This window comes from Aquarana catesbeiana, linkage group LG01, assembly GCF_042186555.1.
Source record: "Aquarana catesbeiana isolate 2022-GZ linkage group LG01, ASM4218655v1, whole genome shotgun sequence".
Classification (NCBI taxonomy): domain Eukaryota; kingdom Metazoa; phylum Chordata; class Amphibia; order Anura; family Ranidae; genus Aquarana; species Aquarana catesbeiana.
Window position 1 is genome coordinate 568391648 of NC_133324.1, and position 23104 is coordinate 568414751.

General features: G+C 44.1%; 1 protein-coding gene across 1 annotated transcript in view; it reads right to left on the reverse strand.

Annotated features, from left to right (window-relative positions):
• Positions 1 to 267: 267 nt before the first annotated feature.
• The window catches only part of GPX4 (glutathione peroxidase 4), a gene marked incomplete at its 3' end in the record, with an annotated part of 34311 nt that continues 11474 nt past the window's right edge, over positions 268 to 23104 (reverse strand). Inside the window, 3 exon segments of the mRNA XM_073597168.1 lie at positions 268 to 419; positions 1200 to 1344; positions 20017 to 20111. Coding sequence (XP_073453269.1) covers positions 268 to 419; positions 1200 to 1344; positions 20017 to 20111 — 392 coding nt within the window.

Sequence of the window (23104 nt, forward strand, 5' to 3'; positions counted from 1 at the left end):
TAAAAAAAAACTTCCAGCAGAGGTAGTGAGCCAGCCAAAACAGATCTATACTCGGGGGGGGGGGGGGGGGGTTATGGGAAACACCCCAGAGAGCTGAGAATGAGATAATAAAGACCATGGTATTTTATACCAATTTTGATCTCATTCCTGTTATGTAGCAGGCCATCTCCCAGGTTTGCTGTCCTAAAGGTGACCTGGAATAATGCAAACATTCAAAAAGCATCACAAAGGGATAATACCGTCATGTTGCTTGGGACAAGTGCTTACTTTCCAAGAGTACCCCGTCCTTTAGGTTGCTCCTTCATCCATTTCCACAAGGGATGTGCACCATCTCCATTGACCTCAATCTTGCTGAACATGTCAAATTTTACATTATAGGATGCAGCAAAGTCTTTAATTTGAGCTTCATCTCCAGGTTCCTTAAAGAATAAAATGTCATAGTTTCACTTTTCAAATTGTACAACACACACACACACACACACACACACACACACACACACACACTGCCATTTTCGTTCAGAAGTTTATTAGCCAAGAAAATTGCAAGTTGTAGTTTGAAAGTAGTAAAGTCCATTAGAGATAGGAGTGCCCCTTCTGGGTGTTGTGCTTTGTCAGTCTTTCAACATGTTCTCCTGCTCTCATCTGCTGTCTACAGTGCACAAACAGTACTTTGAGCCAGCAGAGATAATGTGGGAGTGAAGGAAAGGTCACATTGCAAAACATCACACCCATTATACTTAAAACAATGTGAAAATTCTGCCATTAATGGCCAATTTAGGACAGAATACATGGGGTGGGTGTGGCGGCATTCTGAGCCCTGGACACTTGCCAGCCATTCGGCCCTCGGCATCTATCCATGTTTGCAGTTTAGCCTTAAAGAAGAACTACAGGCAAAACTTCTCATTGTGGATCGAGTAAGGGAGGGGTCGTAGCCCGTCAGGTTTTAATCATGGATGAGAGCGAGCAAGTGGATCTCCTTAACGGGGACACATACAGTAATAAAATCCTGTCAGGTTAAAAGGAGGGGGGAAGGGGGGGGGGGGCGGCAACGTTTTGCCTTTATTTGTACTTCAATAAAATGAGCAATGAACAATGGCCACACATACTAAAATGTAACTCACATTTACTATTCCACATGGCTTAAATGCCCACGTTTACTATATTAACTTATCAAAGAAAAAATATGCAGTTTACTATACCTGCTTTCCAAATTGATTGCAGGGAAACCCGAGGATGTGTAAACCTCTCTCAGCATATTTGGCGTGAATTTCTACAAGCTGAGTGTAGTTTACAGGTGTTTTTCCTCATTTAGATGCTACATTGACAATGACACACACATAGCCCCTGTGGAGAGAACAGTCATTCAGTACAGTGAAAATCCATAAGCTAAAAACGTTCTTATTATAGGCCAAATTCACCCTGCACAAAATGCTCTGCAAAAACTAGTCAGGCTTTGGCTGGATGTTAAAATTAATTTGAAAAAAAAAAAAAAAAAATAATTTTTTGGAGTCCTCAGAGGGACAAAGTTTATATGGCTGCCTACAGGAGTATTTGACACTGACAAAACTGTAGGCCAGACCTGAATAACCAGCATGCCTCAGTTTTGTAGCAAACTAGTACAGAGAGCACAACAGAGGGTTGGGACCTGTACTCACCGAATCACAAGTAGAGGCTCTTTACAGCTAGTGCAAAAAATAACACCCCCCCCCCCCCATTTGCGTTTAAACTCTGGGACACCCAAAAGCAGGCTAACTGAAAGGCAACACAGCAGATATACATAACAGGTCCAATCAGAAGAAAAATAAATAAAACTAGAAAAGCTACAATTTCTGGGGAAATTGTGAAAAGTGTTCTTGCCTCTACAATTGGGAGTGGGCGGAGTAACTGGGTGGAGTGGCTTGAGTAACTGAAAAGTGTTAAAAAGCTTAATATTTTAAAAAGTATAAATAGTAGTAAAAAAAAGTTGAAGTCCCATCATTAGCTGAAAGAGCTGAACATTTTTTTCAATTTTTTTTTTTTTCATGGGGTGGACATAATGTTTTGGCTGATCATGGGGGGAGGGGGGGGGGGTCATAACGTTTTGGCTGAACATCGGGTGTTCAGCTTTTGTCACCTCCCACTCTAGTTTTGAACAGGTCGCCATTCATTCCTATGGGACCAATTTAGCCACAACAACGATATTTCGTGAACCATTCGGCAAAACGTTCCACAAAGTAATAGCACACCATTCGGGAACAATCCGCATGTTTCGGTATATTACTGTATATGTAGTGTAAAAGCTGTGGGAGGAGTTAGGGTGGTAAATTTGGCTATAATATATAGAACAGTAAGTGGTCTTGCTATGCAAGAACACTTAATAAATAGAAATTTAAAAACAAGAACAGAAGGCCAGGAAGCAGCTTTGCATATCTGAGAAACAGCTGCCTTGTGCCAAAAGGCACTCAGACCTAGTAGAGTGCCTTGACAGGAAAGTGTGGAACTGATCCTTGAGACCAGATTATGGTCTACCTGAACCATCTAGAAAACAGCAAAACAAGAATCCTCTGTACACTTACGGAAAGGTTTCTTCCCAGTAGAGCTGCACGATTCTGGCCAAAATGAGAATTTTTTTGCTTAGAATAAAAAGATCACATTATACAAAAAAAAAAAAAAAAAACCTAACTTTACTGGTTAGATTTTTTTTTTTAATTCATTAAAGAGAATTCTTTGCATAGAAAGAATTGTGAAACACTTTAGTCTAGATCGCGAAAACGATTCTTGACGATTAATTGTGCAGCTCTACTTCACAGTAAGAGCTGTGAAAATGTAATGGAATAGACTCCCTCTAGAGGTGGTTCTGGCCAGCTCAGTAGATTTTTTTTGTTTTATTTTTTTTTTTAAAGCAAAGGCCTGAATTCTTTCCGAAAATGTACATAATATAACTGGGTACTAACATTTATAGGTAAAGTTTATCCAAGGAAAAATCCAATTGCCTCTCTGGGATCAGGAAGGAATTTGCTTTCCCCCTGCTGTAGCAAATTGGATCCTGCTTTTCTGGGTTTTTTTTGCCTTCCTCTGGATCAGCTGTGGGTATAGGACTGGGCATATGGGATTGTATGATTTTTTTTTTAATTTAATTTTTTTTTATGGTTGAACTAGATGGACTTGTGTCTTTTTCCAACCTATGTAACTTCAGGTCCACTCAGATCCCAAAGTGGAATTAATCTCTCTAAAAGAAGCAGGATTTGCAGCCTGAACATCCACACAATGGAGGGAAATTTTCTTAAACTTTTCTTCTAGTAAAATGGAGCTGGACAGAGGATGGAAAAACAAATGTCCTAGTTGAAGTGAGACCAATGGGGGGGGGGGTGAACACACACTTACTTTGCCTTAGGCAAGGGCACCATCATGTTTCAATGCAGAACCAAAAAGTGGATATATTTGTAGGATCGGGCCACTGATTCAGACATTTGGCTCCTAGTAGGCGATAGCTACAAGAAACACCACCTTGTGGTCAAGGGTAGAGGAATGTCCCATGAGTTCAAAAAGCAATTAAGACCCCTATACAAAAGATCTTAAAAAAAAAAAAAAAAAAAAAAAAAAAAAAGGGAGAAAACATAAGTGGAAGTCTCACATCAAAGTATGCATTCCATGTCCAATGATGGACCTTGCAGAAAGTGGACTTCAAACTCAGATGCACTTGACCTTTATAACCTGGGCTTCAAAAGCCCTGCTCTTAAAGCCAACAATTATGGGGCAGAATAGCAAATCAGTCTTTGGGACAGAAGATCCTGACAATCTGGCAGTGCCCATCTGCCAAAAGGCTTATCAGGTTGGCATATCGCATCCACCTGGTTTAGTCTAGAGCAATGAGGATCATTGGAATGTCCTCCATCTCAATCCCAATAAGCAAGGGAGAAAATTTTAGGGGGGAAAGGAATAGCATCCACTGCTTCTGCTAGAGGATCCCAGTACCTGGAGGCAAAGGTTTCCATTTTGTTGAGCCTAGAAGTCCTACAGCCCCCAGACACAGGTCCTGGAACACCTCTGGGTGAAGGGACCACTCCCCTGGATACAGGCATTGATGCTATGGAAATCTACCTGCCAACTGTCTACTCTTGGAATGTACTGGAATGTGAAGTTCTGCCCAATACTGGATCCAATTTACCTCTTCCTGCAGGCAAGACTTCCAGTTCCTCCCCGATGACAGAAACCCAAAAAAGACCAATATCCAGATGTTGATTGGGAAATTAAGTGCAGATGACGACCAAGTTCCCTACACCAATAGGGTGCTCTGGACACCTTCCCAGACTTACAGTCTGGTATCCATCAAGATAGGAAGACTACTTCCCTGCCAGCATCTTCTCCCAGGCTTCTTCGTGGTGCCAGTCTTCCGCCATCTATGCAGGAGGATGTCAATCCTGCGCAGGAGTACAGTCATCCCAACACGCAGGCAGTGCTGGAATTTAAACTGAGATGCACATGCACAGCTCAGTATACATTTTTACTGCAGAAGGAACATTACATGTCTTTTTAGCAATAAAGAGCCTGACCAGTTTATTACTAGGACTTTAGTTCCACTTAAGAGATTTTGATCAGTCAGTCATTTTCCTGTCAGAGCAGGATTGGTGAAGGGTGGGTCTTACAAGAACAGAGCTTTACAATGGGCTTTCAATCACTTATTGGTGGGTATATGAAGACAGGCAGGCCTTCAAGTCTATTCGATCTATTGGAATAGTGTTGGTGTCAGCCACAGTGGAAATAAACCACCTCTGTACAAAATTCTCAATCTGATTCAAGGCTAATAAGTGCATGGGGCAGAGCAAGTAACTTAACCTGATGCTTCCAATTTACTATTTAGTAAAATAGTTGGAAAATTGAGTGCAGGGCTCTTTGCGGCTTTAGAAGTTTTAAAACAATCCAAGGCTGTAGCCAGCACTGATAGAAGCAAAAGACCGATCCTCTACATTTCAGAGGTGCGCACAGCATCAATAAGAGCCAAAATGCTCGCCTTTAAAGTGGTTGTAAACCCTTCACAGTAAAGTGACTGGCCTCAGATGTTTATACAGATTAAACAAACCCTCCCACAATTGTACCTGGGTAACTACAGCCATCTTTCCCTTACATTCAAAGTGCAGAATTTACACAGGATCTCTCAGCTCTGAAAAAGAGGTGGGGGGGGGGGGGGGGGATTACATCAGAGAGGAGAGCTCTGAGAACTGATCAGAGGAAAAGGACTCTGACAGACCTAGCCAGGACAGAGGCTGTTTGAGAGGACTGAATGCAAGCCGGTTGCCTTTTGATTATGGGCCCTGGAATTTCAATGGAACAATACTCTTTGTGAGGTGAATGAGAAATCCAGTCTGAACTGTACTAATCGGACTCCGTCGTGTATATATGTATATATTGTATGTTGTTTGATTCTGTTGGGGACTCCTTGCTGTGGATTTGTGTTCCTGAAGAGGGAGGGGGGATTCCTCCAGCAGCCCCCTGCTGATAAGACTGATTCATTCTGTTGGGACACATCCTGTGAGGAGATGCTGTGTCATCAACTCCAACTACCTGTGTTTATGTTAATTGAATGAGCTGATCACATTGTCCTCTATACAATGTAGGAGACGGGACGACTCCTATTGGAGCTGCAGCTATTGTGTTTATACTACTGTGTGAAGCTCGGTGCCCACAAGTCTGTCATCTGGTCTGGGTAAATTTTTTAGTTAATTAGCTCATGTTAATTAGGTTACAGTTGTATTGTTAGAGGAGGTTCCAACGGCATATAAAGTCTTGTAACTTTGATTCTAAATAAACAGTTCATGGTAGCAACAAGCAAGTGTCGCCTTGTTTTGTGCTCAGAGAGGTTGGAATATCTGATATCTGTATACAGACTGATAGGAAGTGGTATATGACGGAAGCACTCAAGCGGACTGTGGGACGTTCCGTGACAGACACCATTTCTCTCTTGCAGTCAAGAAAACCCTAGTTAGACTTACCGGTAACGGTATTTCTACGAGTCTTTCAGGACAGCACCTGGAGAGAGCGCAGCTCCACCCACTTTCCCAGGAAACACTGCAGTCAGTTTCTTTAAAGACCGGACACTTCCACCATGGCCTCAGTTGTTCATAGAGTACCTCCAGCCATGCTGAAATTAGATAAGCAGAACATAGCAATAACACATCTTACAACCTCAAAACTTAGGGCGGGTCATCGGCGCTGTCCTGAAAGACTCGTAGAAATACCGTTACCGGTAAGTCTAACTAGGGTTTTCTCCCTTCGTCTTTCAGGACAGCACCTGGAGATGATAAAAGAGTACTTACTCTAGGGTGGGACCACCGCCTGCAGGACCTTCCTGCCAAACGACTGTTCCGCTGCTGATAGCAAGTCCAACCTGTAGTGGCGGGTGAAGGTGGAGAAACTTGTCCACGTGGCCGCTTTACAGATCCGACCCGGGGAAGCCCCTGCCCTCTCTGCCCAGGACGTTGCTACTGCCCTTGTTGAATGGGCTACTACCCCCTTAGGGGGCTCTGCTCCTGAAGCTTTATAAGCTTCGCTGATGGCCATTCTGAGCCATCTACCTATGGTGCTTTTGGATGCTCTATACCCCTTCCGTGGACCAGAGAAGAGAACAAAGAGTGAATCTGATCTTCTAAAATCTTTCGTTATCTCCATATAGTGTAATAAACACCTTCTCACGTCCAGGGAATGGAAAGACCTCTCCTTAGCACTGGACGGGTTAGGACAAAAGGTAGGGAGAATTATCTCTTGTTCCCTATGAAATGCTGATGCCACCTTTGGCAAGAAACCCGGATCAGTTTTTAGCACTACCCGGTCTGGAAAAATATAACAAAAGGGTTCTCTTATGGAAAGAGCTTGTAACTCGCTTACTCTCCTAGCTGAAGTTACTGCTACTAACAGGACTATTTTTAACGACCATAGCCTGATTGATGCTTCCTCTGGAGGTTCAAAAGGCCCTTTGATTAGACCCCGCAGAACCACAGACAGGTCCCATCTAGGAAAAAACTTAAAAAGGTATTGGCCTAGCTCTGGCCAATGCTTTGAAAAACCTAATAATAAGCGGCTCCCTTGATAATTGCCTCTCAAGAAAAACCGATAATGCAGCTACCTGCACTTTTAGGGTGCTAGCTGCCAACCCCATCTCCATTCCCTCATGGAGAAACTCTAGCACTGGAGCGATTTCCTGTGGCGAAAGTATCCTAATCGCACACCAGCTATTAAATCGCTTCCACGTTTTGAAGTAGATGGCCCTGGTAACCTCCTTACGACTATTCAGCAGGGTAGAGACCAGTTTATCTGAAAGGCCCTTATTTTTTAACATCTGCTCCTCAGTAACCAACCTGTCAACCTGAGATGCTGGGTATTTGGGTGATGAAGGGGGCCCTGCGTTAGGAGGTCCTTCCGAAGCGGAAGCTCCCAATAAGGTTCCACCGCCATCCCCTGTATTGTTGCGAACCAAGCCCGTTTGGGCCAGAAAGGAGCCACCAGAATCATAGTCGTGTTCTCTTTCTGTAGCTTTCTTAAGACCAAGGGGATCATCTGAAAGGGGGGAAAGGCGTAGCACAACTGGAATTTCCATGGCTGCGCTAATGCATCCAATCCCTCTGCCTGATCCTGCCTGTTCAGTGAGAAGAAGGCCTCTACTTTTGCATTCTTTTGGGATGCGAAAAGATCTATTTGGGGCATTCCCCATCTTTCTGTTAGTTGTTGGAAAGTCTCTACATTCAGACTCCATTCTGCTTCCAGTATTCTTTCTCTGCTCAGAAAGTCTGCCATAAGGTTTAAATCTCCCTTCAGATGTATCGCTGTTATGGAGTTTAGCCTGTTTTCTGCCCAGGCTAGAATCTGGAGTGCCAAGGATAGCAGAGCCCTGCTCCTTGTTCCTCCCTGCCTTGATATATAAGCCACCGCTGTGGCATTGTCCGATAGGACCTGAACATGATGGCCCCGGACTGTTCTTTCGAAGGCCCATAGACCCAAGAGAATAGCCCTCAGCTCTCTCCAATTGGAGGACTTTCTGGCTTCCCAGTCTGTCCAACTCCCCTGAGCCATCTGCTCGTCCAGGTGGGCGCCCCAACCCCAGGAACTTGCGTCTGTTAATCTTTTCTGCAAAGGAAAACTCCAGAGCAGACCCCTGTTCAGGTTTGAGTGATTTCTCCACCACCAAAGCGTCCTCTGAACCCGCGCAGGTATCCTTATTAATTTTTCTAGGGATTCTCCATAGGACCAACTCGTTAAAATTGTCTGCTGGAGCTCCCTTCCATGTAGACGTGCCCACTGCACCGCTGGAATAGTCGCAGTGAGCAGCCCTAAGACCGACATAGCTGCTCTTATGGAGATTGGCATATTTGTCTGCGTCTTCTTCACTGCCTCCTGAAGCTTCCCCCTCTTCCCTTCGGGGAGAAAAATTTTCTCCTGGATGGAATCTATCGTGTAGCCCAAGAATAGTATGGTCTGAGATGGAATCAAGTTTGATTTCTCCTCGTTGATTATCCATCCTAGACCCACCAGGTGTCTCATTGTCTTTTCCAGATCTCTCACTAACAGGTCCTTTGTTTTGGCAAAAATTAGTAGATCGTCCAGATAGGGCAGGACTGATACCCCCTCTACTCTGAGTGGGGCCAAGGCCTCCGCCAGGACTTTTGTAAAAATCCTCGGAGAGGATGACAGCCCGAAAGGGAGAGCTCTGAACTGGAGATGAAGGGTAGATTCCCCCAGTTTTATCGCAAACCTTAGGTGTTTCTGAGATGTTGACGCTACTGGTACATGTAAGTATGCATCTCTCAGGTCTATGGAAGCCATAAAACATCCCGGGGTCAGGAGATTCTTCACTGAGAATATTGTGTCCATCCTGAACTTCTTGTACCTGATAGTCTTGTTTAGAATCTTCAGGTTCAGGATGAGCCTGAATTTTCCCGACGGTTTTTTCACAAGAAATATGTGTGAATAGCACCCCTGTCCTAATTCCCCAGGGGGCACGTTCACTATCACCTTTTGTAGCATCAAGTCCTTCAGGATAGCTGTCATTGCTAGTGACTTTTCTGAGTCTCGGGGAGCCTGGGTTATGTAAAAACGCACAGGAGGAGGTTGAGAAAATTCCAGCCTGTAACCCTCCAAGATGGTCTTGAGGATAAACTGGCTGCTTGTTATAGTCTTCCACTGTAAAAAGAAGGTCTGTAACCTTGCTCCCACAGTTGGGTGACCGTCACTGGGTTTTTGGGCTTGTGGTTGGGGGGCGAAAAAGTACTCCTGACTTACCCCTCCCTCTTTGGGACTTCCAAGGCCTTTTGTAGCCTGCCTCTTTGGTATCTGGGGTTTTCCGAAAAGCACGAAAATTTTTGTTGCCTTGCGGAAGTACCTTCTTTATAGGGAAAGCCTTCTTTTTGTCAGCTGTTCTGTCAAGAATAGCTTCCAGCCCAGGGCCAAACACTAGGTCACCTTCAAAGGGTAAACCGCATAATTTTGTCTTTGAAGCAGTATCCCCTGTCCATGTCTTGACCCATAACGCCCTGCGAGCTGAGTTTATCAGAGCTGTGGATCTGGCTGACATCCTGATTGACTCCGCTGAGGCATCTGCTATATACCCTACCGCCTTTGATAACACCGGGAGCGTATCTAGCAGATCCTTACGAGGCGTCCCTGCCTCAATGTGGATTTTCAGCTGCTCCAGCCAGTGTTCCAGATTTCTGGCTACCACAGTTGAGGCCATGGCAGGCTTCAAATTTGCTAAAGAAGAATCCCATGCCTTCCTTAATAGGGAGTCTGCCTTTTTGTCCATGGTATCTTTAAGGATACCCATGTCCTCAAAGGCCAGGTCAGTATTCCTAGATACCTGGGAAAAGGCTGCGTCTAGTCTTGGCTTTTTATTCCAAATATGCGAGCTATCCTCATCAAACGGAAACCTTCGCTTGAGGGATTTAGAAAAGAAGGGGGCTCTCTTTGGATCCTTCCACTCCCTCTTAATGGTCTCTGATAGGAATTTATGTACAGGAAAAACCCTGTGTTTTTCCTCCCCGAGGCCTTGGAACATCTTATCGTGTAGGGATAGCTGAGCCTTATCCTCTGTGATGTTAAGGGTAGTATGAATTGTTCTTAGTAGATCATCTACCTCCTCAAGGGATAACTTGTACCTAGAAGAAGGAGAAGAAGCTTCATTTACTTCTTCTGCTTCCTCATCGGAATTTAGTAAAATGTTACTTTCCTCCTCCTCTGAGTCGCTGCCCCCTCTGGATGCTGAAACAGAGGATTGAGAATGTGGCACCCCACTGCTATGCGCCGTTGGACGCCTATCTAGGTAGGACCTGAAGGACTCAAAAGTGTCTGCCAGTTCCTTCCTGAAAGAGCTTAGCAATTCGCTTTGCTGAGCTGCAGGACTAGCAGGAGCGGTCTCCTCCTTAACTATGTCCGTAATGCAAGATTTGCATAATACTTTGGGCCAGGAATCCCTCAGTAACCCTTTACAAGAGGGACACTTCCTCTTAACAATAGGGGAGACATGCTTGGTCTTTTCTTTAGCCTTCTGCAATATCCCAAGGGAAAAAAGACAATAGCTGAACCATATTTCACAAACAACAGCTTACATGCTGTAAAAAAAGAAACACAGAAAAAAACACCACCAAGGAAGTTAACCCTTTAACACCTATGATCTGTTCCACAGCCGGTGAATCACCCCACAGATCCACCTTAAAACATAATTAATCACTTATCCCTCCTTTAGTACTCAGGACCAAGTGATCTGCAGGCTCCCTTTTTTTTTTTTTTTTTTTTTTTTTGGGAAGGGATAATATATAAACATTATAAATGCCCATAGAGTAAGGACAGAGACCAGTATCCCTGCTTACCTGAGCCTGGCTGATTGTTGTGGCTCCTGCTCCTGCCACCGCCGTCTGATCGTCCTCCATTATTGACAGGACAAACAGCGGCGTTTGTGCTCTTTTATTTGATTTTCCCGGGCCGCTCACCGCTGTGAGGGCCGGAAATGAAATCAGCCGTGGAGACCGCCCCCCCCTCCTGCGTTCCAGCGGCCGGAACCGGAAGCCGCGTCGCGCCGCTCGAGGCCCCGCCCCCGGTCGGAAATGACACGCTTGCCATCCGAACCCGGAAGGCGTGCGGCCCGTGGAATAGACGCCGCTCTACTCCACAGCCCTGCCACCGGTCTGTAGGAGCGGGACCCTCGCAGCCTGGCTCTCGCCGAGCATGAAGAGGAGGAGGCACCGGAGAATCCCCCACACGTCAGGGAGGATGCTGGGCTGTCTTAGGAAAGGAAGAAAAAACGATCCGGTATGCCCAAACTTTCACCACCTGGAGAAAGCGCAGCACACCCCTGGTTCCCTGCAGCGCTTCCACCATGGCGGAGGAAACACTACAACTGAGGCCATGGTGGAAGTGTCCGGTCTTTAAAGAAACTGACTGCAGTGTTTCCTGGGAAAGTGGGTGGAGCTGCGCTCTCTCCAGGTGCTGTCCTGAAAGACGAAGGGAGAAAACTTGAGCGGTTTGTAAAGTGGATGCGTCTGGCAGCAGCATTCATTATTGACGGAGTCTATTTAAAAGGTAAGCCAATGAGGAGGGAGTTGCAGTAGTCAAGGGAAGGAGATAACCAGGAACTTTGTGGTTTCATTGGTTAGAAAGGGACGTAGTTTAGTTTAGAGATGTTGGGTGGGATGGAAGATGGGAGGAAGGAGGACCAAGAACAGAACCTTGGGGGAGCCCGACGGAGAAGGGAGGAGGAGTGGAGGAAGTAGAATTGTAAGTGACACTGAAGGTGCATTGGGATAGGTAGGATGAGAGCCACTGAAGAGCAAAGTCAGAGACCGAGGGAGTAAAGTTTTTTGAGGAGGAGGGGGTGGTCAACCGTGTCAAAGGCAGAACATGTTTTACCCAATCATGTGGTTGTCGTCTTCGGCCCTCCTTTACTTATATGCATTGTATTATGTAATTAAGTTTTTATGGGTCTTTGTCATGGGGGTGACCGCATCGGCTTTTTAGGGTATTCAATCAATCCCTAAATTATCAAATTAAGTCTTTTTATGGTATTCTTAACTTTATTTTCATCATGTATTATGCTTTGTCTTCGTTTATCAACTCCTTTACTTGTTTCTGTACTGGGACCCTCTGCTTCCCTTTGTCCCCAATTTCAGGCGCCGGGCCCTTCCCCTGTGCTCTTCCACGGCGACCCGGTGAGATCCCTGGCGGAGGGGGTCAGTCTCAGACACGGGGCCACCCCCTCATGCACCGTCCTGGCAGGGACTCTGTCCCTGTAGCCTTAGGGCAGGTTCACGCACGCGATCACCTCGAGCGTACGCTGTGCGGGACCTCTGACCCTGCGGCGTCCTGCCGGCGTGTGGGATAGCGTCGCACGGTCGGGAGCTACAAATAACAGGCTTCGCCTGTTCGTTGATGGTCGGGTTTTTGGTCCCCAGGATTGTGTACTATGGCCAGCCTACTGTAAGTTTGAGGGGATTGCCAATCTTACCTTTATTATTTTGCAATCCCATATCCCAGGGCACCAGCATTGTTTTGTAGTTATACTGTGTTTTTTTTCCCCCTTAGATGCTCCAGGCATGGGTGAACATGCTTTATCATGTTTCCGCCCGTCGCTTGCAGTCCCTAGTACCTTTCCACTGGCTTTACTGTGGCATTGGCCCCTCGAAGGGCGCCTTCCCCGGGAACCTTCCAACATCCATATCAGCACCAGGTATTGTGCCCTTATCCACTCCACATTTTCACACCTTATATCCCCCCCCCCCCCCCCCCCCCGGTTTTCCTATCCACTCCCCTATCTACCCATTGCCCTGCTTTATTTCCATCTCTCCCTCCCTCCTCCACCTGTCACCCACTCACTTCCACACAATTTAATATAATTGCACTTTCACATATTCCTTTTCGATTCCCATTTCCTTTATTTATCACATGTACCATTTTATCTTCATCTTTCTGCATTGTGCAACCAACTCTATCACTCTTTACACCTTTCACCACTCAGTATCCCTTTATTATTCAATGTATCACTGGCTCACTTGTCTTCAGTGTGGCAACTTAGCATACCCAACTCTTTTATAATTTTTATCCCCTTCATCTTTGCAGCTCCCCCGGGTCGCCGTGGGAGATCACCCCTTGGTGGTGGAGCCCTGCGCCTGGGGTCTGTTGGGACCTGGGTAAGCAGATTTGTCCAATTCCCCCTGTAATTTCTATTACAATTTTGCTAATTATGATGCTGTAATACAAACTTTACTGTTTATGTCTTTTGGTAAACCTCATTGTATTTTTCCCTATTTGTTAGGTTCAGACTGTTTAGTCAGAATCAAACCATCTTCAGATTCCCTCCTGACAAAGCGGCTTATGTATGTATGTATGTATGTATGTATGTATGTATGTATGTATGTATGTATGTATGTATGTATTAATGATTTGTTCTTCGTATAAATAAAATCAACTATACATTTTTACATTACTGTTACTTTTATTGTTAACAATTTTTACTTTACCGTAATAGTCCAATTTGCCCCCACTTTTTTGGTCGCCTGACTGGGGATCAGGCTCCCAACTTTGCCAATTATTGATTTCTGGATGATGGTACAGGTCTCTATTTTTGCCTTAGTATTCTACCACAGAGGCCACTCGTCTTCTTAAAGGCAGCTGAAAGGTCCAGAAGTAGGAGTACAGAATAGGGTGTTGGTTTTTGCAGTTAGTAGGTTATTTGTGAGTTTTAAAAGAGCAGTTTGTGGAGTGTTGAGGGCAAAATCCAGATTGAAGGGGGATCAAGAAGGTTATTCTTAATAGAGGTGGCCACTCGATTGTAAACCAGGCGTTCAAAGAGCTGAGGAAAAAGGGGAGCAAGGAGTAAGGGCGTAGGTTAAGATTGTTAGGGTCCAAGGACGGCTTTGAGTATGGGGGTGACCAGTGCATGTTTTAGAGCATTGGGGAAGATGCCAGAGGTGAGGGAGAGATTGAAGATGTGGGTTAGAGAGTGTAGGATAGAGTCAGAGGGTGACCGTAGCATTTGAGAGGGAATAGGGTCCAGGGGACAGGTGGGCGATAGAAAGGAGTTTAGAAACTTCGTCTGCAGTAGCAGATTTGAATAAGGGGAGTGTCAGTTGTACCTGTTGACATGGGGTCTTAAATGGGGGAGATACCTGTAGAGTGGAGATTTCATCACAGATTGCTAATCACTTCAAAAACAAGATTGATACAATCTCCTGGGCAGTGAGTGAGTCAGTGGGTGGAGGACGAAGTAGAGAGTTGAAGGTAGAGAAGCGTTTACGGGGACTGAATGAGAAAGGTGTTAAGAGTTGTAAAATAGGTCTGCTTGGCAGTGTGGAGGAAAGAATAGTATTTTTGGAGGGCAAATTTGTATTGGTTGAAGTCTTTGAGAGACTTCGGCTTATGCCAGACGCTCAAGAGCGCGACTACGTTTGAGAATTTGTTTCATCTGTTTGCCAGGGTTGTAGGGGTTGAGGCCTGATTCTGCGTGTAGTGAGGGGAGTGAGCTTGTCCAGGGTGGAGGACAGGGATTTATTGTAGATGGACGTGGCTTGGTTGGGGCAGGACAGGGGAGAGATTTTGTCATAGAGGTGGTCAGGAGAGAGCGAGGTTGCGACGGTGATAGTTAGGTGATTGGAGGGAAAGGTGGTGGAAGACTGGGAGAGAAAAACTAATAAGGTGGTGGTCGGAGAGAGGAAAAGGATTGTTTGAGAAGTTGCATGGAGTGCATAGGTAGGAGAATACAAAGTCAAGGGTGTTGCCATCAGAGTAGAAGCCTTTACCCATTGCTTCAGGTCAAATGAAGAGATTAGACTAAGAAGTTTAGAAGTGGCAGGAGTGTGTTTGTATTAGCAGGGATGTTGAAATCACCGAGAAGGATTGTGGAAATTTCCGAAGAGAGAAAGTAGGGAAGCTAGGCAGAAAACTCATCAAGGAAAGTCGATAATGGTCCAGGGGGGCTGGTAGATCACAGCAATTCTTAGGGAAAAAAAGCAAAAGAGAGGGGTAGTGGGACTTTAAATGAGGCATGGGTATGTCTTTGAGATGGTCTAGGATACCTTAAATTATATTAACTATCACCACCCCATAAGGGGCTTTTTAGCTGTATAGCCATAGAGAATTGCTGATCAAGAAAATGCATAGACATCAGTTCATGAGTAATAATAATAATAATAATAATAATAATAATATATAATGCATCATAATATACAATACATAAATCATGCACATTGAGGCATAATAAAAATAGTAGTCATGTTGATAAAAACGTTGTTTATAAATGCTGTTTATAAGATATTGACATAATTGATACAGGCAATAGAATGGATATACAAAAAAGGTGAACAAGGTATTCCGGATAACAATGTTAGTAAAACTGGTATGCGATAGAATTCATAGATGAAACAAACTTGAAATGGCAACCCTGAGTGTAGACTCTACGCGTTTCATGGCGTTTAAAGCCAATCATCAGGAGTGGGATGCATCAAGAGATGACTAGAATAAATAAATAAAAAGGTAAATAGATCATTGGAGTCTAGATTTAAATCATGCTTTCAAAGGGCAAAGCGGGTATTTTAGAATATATATATAAATGCACATTACCTTTTGGCAACAACCCAGTACATAACCCAACAGTCCAATTATGGAATAGTGAAGGTGGCCCTGAGAGAGCTGTTTCCCCAGGGGTTGAGGCTCTCTCCTTGGCTGCTGTTCCTCTCCACCCCCTCTTCGATTCTCCAGCTCCCATGGAGATTCTCAGTTTGGGGGTCAGCCTTGTGTGTCCTTGGCCTCAACCCCGGGGGAGACAGCTCTCTCAGGGCCACCTTCACTATTCCATAATTGGACTGTTGGGTTATGTACTGGGTTGTTGCCAAAAGGTAATGTGCATTTATATATATTCTAAAATACCCGCTTTGCCCTTTGAAAGCATGATTTAAATCTAGACTCCAATGATCTATTTACCTTTTTATTTATTTATTCTAGTCATCTCTTGATGCATCCCACTCCTGATGATTGGCTTTAAACGCCATGAAACGCGTAGAGTCTACACTCAGGGTTGCCATTTCAAGTTTGTTTCATCTATGAATTCTATCGCATACCAGTTTTACTAACATTGTTATCCGGAATACCTTGTTCACCTTTTTTGTATATCCATTCTATTGCCTGTATCAATTATGTCAATATCTTATAAACAGCGTTTATAAACAACGTTTTTATCAACATGACTACTATTTTTATTATGCCTCAATGTGCATGATTTATGTATTGTATATTATGATGCATTATATATTATTATTATTACTCATGAACTGATGTCTATGCATTTTCTTGATCAGCAATTCTCTATGGCTATACAGCTAAAAAGCCCCTTATGGGGTGGTGATAGTTAATATAATTTAAGGTATCCTAGACCATCTCAAAGACATACCCATGCCTCATTTAAAGTCCCACTACCCCTCTCTTTTGCTTTTTTATGCTTATACAGGGATGGAGACATGGTTATGGTAACTGTGGGGCCCAATCAGGTCAATTGTTTTACAATTCTTAGGGAAGTCGGAGAGAATAGACGTATACAGTGGGCTTCAAATGATGAGAGGGGAAAAAAAAAAAAAAAAAAGGAGGGAGAAGAGTGAAAAACCTGGAAGGTGCTCTGGGGTGGGGGATAGGAGGAATCCCACTCCACCTCCCTTGCATCCATTAGGCCTGGGGAGTGAGTCCAGTGAAGGCCACCCTGGGATAGTGGAGAATCACCTTTGCCATTTATCCTGTTTACAATTATTGAAAATCTTGAATTTTGGGTTGTCCCACAAAATTAGGAGGGAAAAATCTTCCAATGGGAACAATAGTTTTGGTGACCTGGGGTTCCCAAGAGATTCCCTTAAAATTTGCAGGAATTTCCTCACTACCTGTATTGGCTTTGAGACAGGAAGTCAAAGTAAATATCCTCGATGGGAAGATGGCAAAAATAAACCGGATAGGGGTTATAACCCTCCCCTTAATCCAAAATGAAAATGTTTTACCTATAGTTCTACTTTAAATTGGTGGTAAAAGTGGACGCAAGTCCTATCAGTCAGACTGAGCCAACTCAGATTTAGACAGACTCTGCAGGTGATGGTTAAGAAGCTGCTAAGGCTGCAGCAAATCAGATATACAGTCTGCAGGAGACGCCACAGGAGTGCGCTTGTGGTCTGTTCCATTAGGGTCAACAAGTACCTAGATGATTTGGATGAGAGTCTTGCATACCTGTGGTAAAGGCCACAGTTGAATGGAGAGAGGTTGCAGCCACACCTGATAGAGCTGAAAACCAGACCTGGATAGACTGCAGGAGTAGAAGGCAACATGGCATTAGGCTGCAGAGGTCAGCACTTTCATTGGAAACACTGTTGGCAGCCCTGAGTCATTGGTTTTAAGCGAGCTGGGGGCACTCAGTACAGCTAGACGTTCCCCTGTTGCAACTGCTTGGCAGTAACCTATAGGCTCAATATAGCGGCTTTCAAAACTGAGACAGCTGGTAGCAGATGAGGGTCAGATGGTCAAAGGTTACCACACTCACTGTAGGAACAAATGAAAGTTCAGTTGCTTGTGCCTCTTGCAGGAGGTACCTGGGAGATAATGCCTCATTGCGGTATTGTGGCAAAAAACCTGAATCACCATGAAGTGGACAGCAGCACACAAACCCACAGCGTTAACCCTCTTAGAAATGAAAGGAAAGGGGGGGGAAAAAAAAAAAAAAAATCCCACCTGCAGGAATAAGGAAAAGAGTCCAGCAGCCTCCGCAAATGAGGCAGCTCCCAGTGCTCAGCCCAACTAGTTCACTCAAGTCCTCAGAGAAAGGGCAGACCCTAAGGCAATGGCAGTGGCTGGACCAGGAAAGCACTCTGCAGCTAACTTTTGCCTGAACAGTAAGAGTCCAAAGTGCCCCAAGCAGGTCTAGTCAGGCTGTTACAAACGGACCGAATATCATCCGGTTCATAAGAAACCGGCCAACATTCGGCCAGTTTACAGAGGGCTGTCCGATTTTCCGTGTAAGGGCATGCTGGAAAAGCAGCAGCCAATGTCCCTGTCGGAGCACAATAGCTCAGCAGGGAGATGGCTGTACTAACATTGCATGGTTAGTACAGCAACCCTCTCAAGCCCCTCAGTTTTTCTATTGTTCAGCCCGCTGGGTTAAACACACAAAAAAATTAAACCACCACACACCACTTCGTGAGTACCAGGCATTCCAGGCCATCCCCATAATAGTCAATACGGCAGGGTCTGAGCACGTTACTCCAAAAGCTAGGCAGATGACTGCCAGGTAGCTGCAGCTGAAGAGACAAATCTCCAGTTCTATAGAGAAAAAAAATAAATAAAAAACCCAACTACTGAGGCATGCTGGTAGCAAGAGTAGTCCTGGGCTTGCCAAGTTAAATGAACTAACTTGCCATTGTCCAATCCTCTGCAAGCAGCAGTAAAACATGAAGGTTTAAGGTTTAGACTTCCTGTGTCCCTCAACGCACAATAAAAATACATTTTTCAGTAGGTTTGAAGTCAGGTCTCACTGCATACCATTTTCTTAAGCATAAAATAGTTTGAGCCCATTACATTTATCAGTCCAACGGTCAAATGACAGAGCACATAACAGGCTGACAACACTGCTGCCATCTGCAAGGCAGTGACATATCAGTCTGCAACAGGAGGTTCTGTTATATGCAGGATATTCAAGAGAAAAAAAAAAAAAAAAAACACTTTGCAAGAAATCTGCTCAAAATGTATTACAGCAACAAAATTATGCCAAACATACCGAGGAGAAGATTTGAGATTTATGTGCATTTTAAAAAGGTGAATCACATCATTGAAGCATCAGTCAGGCGTTTGCTTAATGCAGGACTCCAGGCACTTTTCAGTATCGAAACTTACCTGGCATGAGTAAAATGCAGGCTGTCTACAAAGGACAGTTTCTTGGCTTTTGAGCCTCTGACCCAGAATAAGCTGAATGAAGTCCATCTATTATTGTTGCTAGCCACTGAACAAGTGATAGCTGGGCCACTAGCATTTTAGGTGTCAGCATTGATAGGCTACACAGATTGCTCATTTGAGACTGCAGAGGTTCTTTTCATTTTAGACAGACCTGTCTTGTAGGTTTACAAGATAAAAGTTTCAGAGCACAATATGTAAGCATGGTCCGAATATTGGCAAAAATGACCAAACCCATTTTAGAATAGAAAATGTCCCACAAAAAAAAAAAAAAAAAAAAAAAAAAAAAAAACCACCAAACTGTAGCTGCCGACTTTTAAAAAAATAACTGCCACACCTGTCCCACAATCCAGTGGTCTGCTCAGTCGGTCTTACCTGCTGCCTTTGGTCCCCGGCATCTTCACTATGGGCACGGACTGACAGCTTGCGACTTCACAGTTGGGTGCCCACAAGTCGCGCATCGTGAATGGTGGATGCAGTCTTCTGGAACCTGCCAGTGTCCCAGAAGACTGCAGGGGGGGGGGGGGGGGGGGTTAGGAGAACTTACATTAATGAGCGCCACAGCGCTCGGAACAGGAGTGGGAACACCTGCCCCCCCCCCAAAAAGTGCCAATTGTGCAAGAGGAGTGGGGGACGAGTCCTTAAAGTGGAACTTCCACTTTTGGGTGGAGCTCTGCTTTAAATAGCTCTCACCATCTTTCCTGTACAATTGAAATTAGTTTTGTTCTCTCGGTGTTATCTGGATTGTATGCAATCACAAACCACTACTGAATGTTAAACCTGAATAACATAATACAGGTGGGAGTCAAACCAAGTTCCCCACCCTTTCCCAATATATAAGTAATGGCCCAACAGCAGAACTAAACCCTCCTATCTGTAAACTGGATATGTATTTTGAAGAAAAAAAACAAACTTTTTTTTTCCCAAAAAAGTTGGGGAATCGAGGATGAGGGGGCAGGAGCTGGTGTAACACGCGCCAAAATAGTGAACTTGACTTTTAAAAAGGTATAAACAAGCCAGTAGGCAATTCCACCTGCTGACATCCACATATGCAAAAAACAAAATATGAGAACAACAGAGACAAGTTACCTGTATTTCTCCAGGGAAACTACATTGCCATCGATGTCAGTAGCAGAAAATTCATAAATGGTCTTCGCACTCTTCCAGTCATCCACCTGGGCACACTGCAACAATCACTTTATTTAGATCTCTGGGAACAGAGCTACTATTTAAAAATATATTACAACAAAAAGGACATAAACCCACTTTGATTGCACCAAAGGCTTTTGTAAACCCAGGTATTCGGTTACAAAATTAACAGAATCACCACGGTGATGTACACAGCCTATGCAAAAAGCTGTAGCGATTCAGCAGGTCCACCCACATGCTGCCTGCAGAAAGCTACAGTTGGGCAGGCACAAGGCCAGACACCCTGCATAAGGAGCATGTGCAGCAGGGAACAATCTTTTTTTTTATGGGTAAATCCTCCACTGTAAGTAGTGTGCCTCAATGCACATATTCAGCATCTTGAGAAACAAACCGGTCTGTCAACATACACATGTTAATGCACTGTGCTCATCAAAATTAGTGCATGTACTTTTTTCCCCCCCATACTTGAATGGGCTGCCTTAAAGTTGAACTATGGGAAAAGGAAAAGTCCTCCCCTGAAGTGGGGCTGCACCCACGCTGCAAGGGTTAACTGCTCATTTAAGACTAGGGAGAACAGGTAAAGCAGTTTTACTTATCCGCTCCTCCATGCCGTGACTGATCCCTCCACCTGAACTTCACTGGTCTTAGGTCCTCTGACATCAAGACTGATGCAGGGAATTTAGCCATGCACTGGACTTATGGACACCAAAAGAGAATCCACTGCTTGAACACGGGGGAGCGTAGTTTGCATGGGTAGTGGAGGACCAGGCAAGTAAAATTGCTTTTACCATCCCCTAGGCTAAAAAGAACATTGAACAGTGTGGGCACAGCCCCACTGCAAGGGAGGACTTCCAGCTTTCCCAGAGTTGGGCTTTAAAGCTGAATTTCAGTTATGGATATTTTTGGATACCAACATCGGTCCATGTTGAACCAATGTAGGGCTGCAACTAACGATTATTTTCATAAATTTATTCTTAAATATCTGTATGCAGTGGTAAATAAAAATAGCAAACTATATGGTTAGGGAGCAAAATCTCTAATCCACTCTGAGAATAAACAGACAGAAGAGATATACTGTATATACTATAAGAGGCAATATATTGCCTATACTATTAGAGGAGAGATTAGAACGTTCGTTCAATTTTCTAATCGTTAGTGGGGTCAAATCGACATTCATTTTCAACCACAGTGATGGGAAAATTTGGAAAATAAAAAAACTTCTTGGTGAAAGGAATTTTCAGACAGTGTATGTGGTTTTCGTTCAGAAATTACAATTATTTTAAAAATAATGTTAAAAACAAGTGAAAATTTCAAACATTCTTTCATCGAACATACAAAGATTTTTCGTCTGAATATTCTCATCTGAAAATTGATCGATGTGGCCAGCATAAGGTTCGGTGCACACCTATGCAGTTTGCTTTTGATCTGTTTCTGGAGTGCTCTTTGCTGTGCGTTTTGATTTTTGCGTATGTAATTTTGCTGCGATTTGCGTTTTTGCATTCTTTTTGGCCAATTTGTTTTTGGACAGCAAAAAAAAAAAAAAAAACAAATTGCTGCAAAAAAACGCATTACATGCTTTTCTGCAGCTTCTCCATTGAAGTATGTTGAACCAAAAATGCACTGTTTTGCGTAAAAAAAAAAAAAAAAAAAAAATCGATTAATCGATTACTGTTTTCATAATCGATTAATTTCATAATCGATTAGTTGTTTCAGCCCTAAACCAATGCAAGTATGCACGTGCCAAACTTGGCAAATTCCTGTGGAAACTGGAAATCACTGGAGTAGGCAGCGTTACTACAGGTCCTGTGCTGAGCGGCTGCCCTGCCACTTCAACCAGTAATAAAAACACAAAAGAAAAAAAAAAAAATATCATATTGCAGCTTACCAATTCTTCAATGTTGGCTGTAGTTTATTTATTTTTTTTAGGCTTTCATTCTGGTGATCCAGCCAGTGCGTCTGTTTTTCAACTTAAATGCTCTTGTAATTAAAGGAATGAGACAGATCATTTAACACTGGCTGGGGTGCTTAAAATCATCATTTTATTTATGGAATGCATTTATCCCAAAAGAAATAACAACTGTTGGCTGGAACTGATTATAAAAGCATAAGCTGGAGTTCAGCTTCATTTGTTAGGGTGTTTAAATCTGCTAGTCTAATACTCCCCTCCCCCAGAGGAAAAAAGCCCAAGGCCACTTTCACACAGCCTTTCCGATCAGGTCCACCTGTCAGTTTTTCAGGCTGACCTGATCGGAAGGTCCATTCATCCCTATGGACAGGTGGGTGTAAATGAACTTGTGTCCATTTATACCTGTCTACTTCTGGAACACGAATGGACACACACCAATTTAGGGGAGCTGATCGAAGAGTCCATTTACACCTGGCCAACCACAGAGCAGGCTGTGTCCGTGTCCGCTCTGCAGACACAAATGTGTCTCACCCGTTCTACGCCAATCAGCAGGGGATCTGTGAGCTGATCAGAACAGAATCCGCCCCTTGTGAAAGGGGTCTAAAACAGGAAATGTAGCCACTACATCTAATGGATTGGTAAGCTGCAATATATTACATTTTTTGATTTGGGGTTTAATATTGCTTTAATGAACACAGGAGTTACTCTCTCTGCTTAGGCGCCATTCAGAGAACCCTTCCCATTTTTTAATGAATGCAAAGCGTTCTAATTGGACGAGGTGAACATGGTGACAGACACCCCACCTCCATCTTGTCCAGAGAGCACTTTGCAGAAAATAAAAAAAAAAAAATAAAAAAAAAAAAGGGGGCACATGCCAAGCAAGTGACCTCCTGTGTTCACAAAGCAGCAAGGCAGTCACTTGGTGCCTACTACAGTCATTTCCAGTTTCCATGTGATCAGCCAGGTATTGCACATGCATGCTTACATTGAGCCAAGCTGAAAGGGGTTGTAAAGTCATTAAAATAAAATACCTGTGTGTGGTAGCCGCCCTGGAGCCCCCCCTAATACTTACCTGAGCCTCATCTCTCTAGTGATGTTCACAAGTGCCTCGGCTGTCCGAGA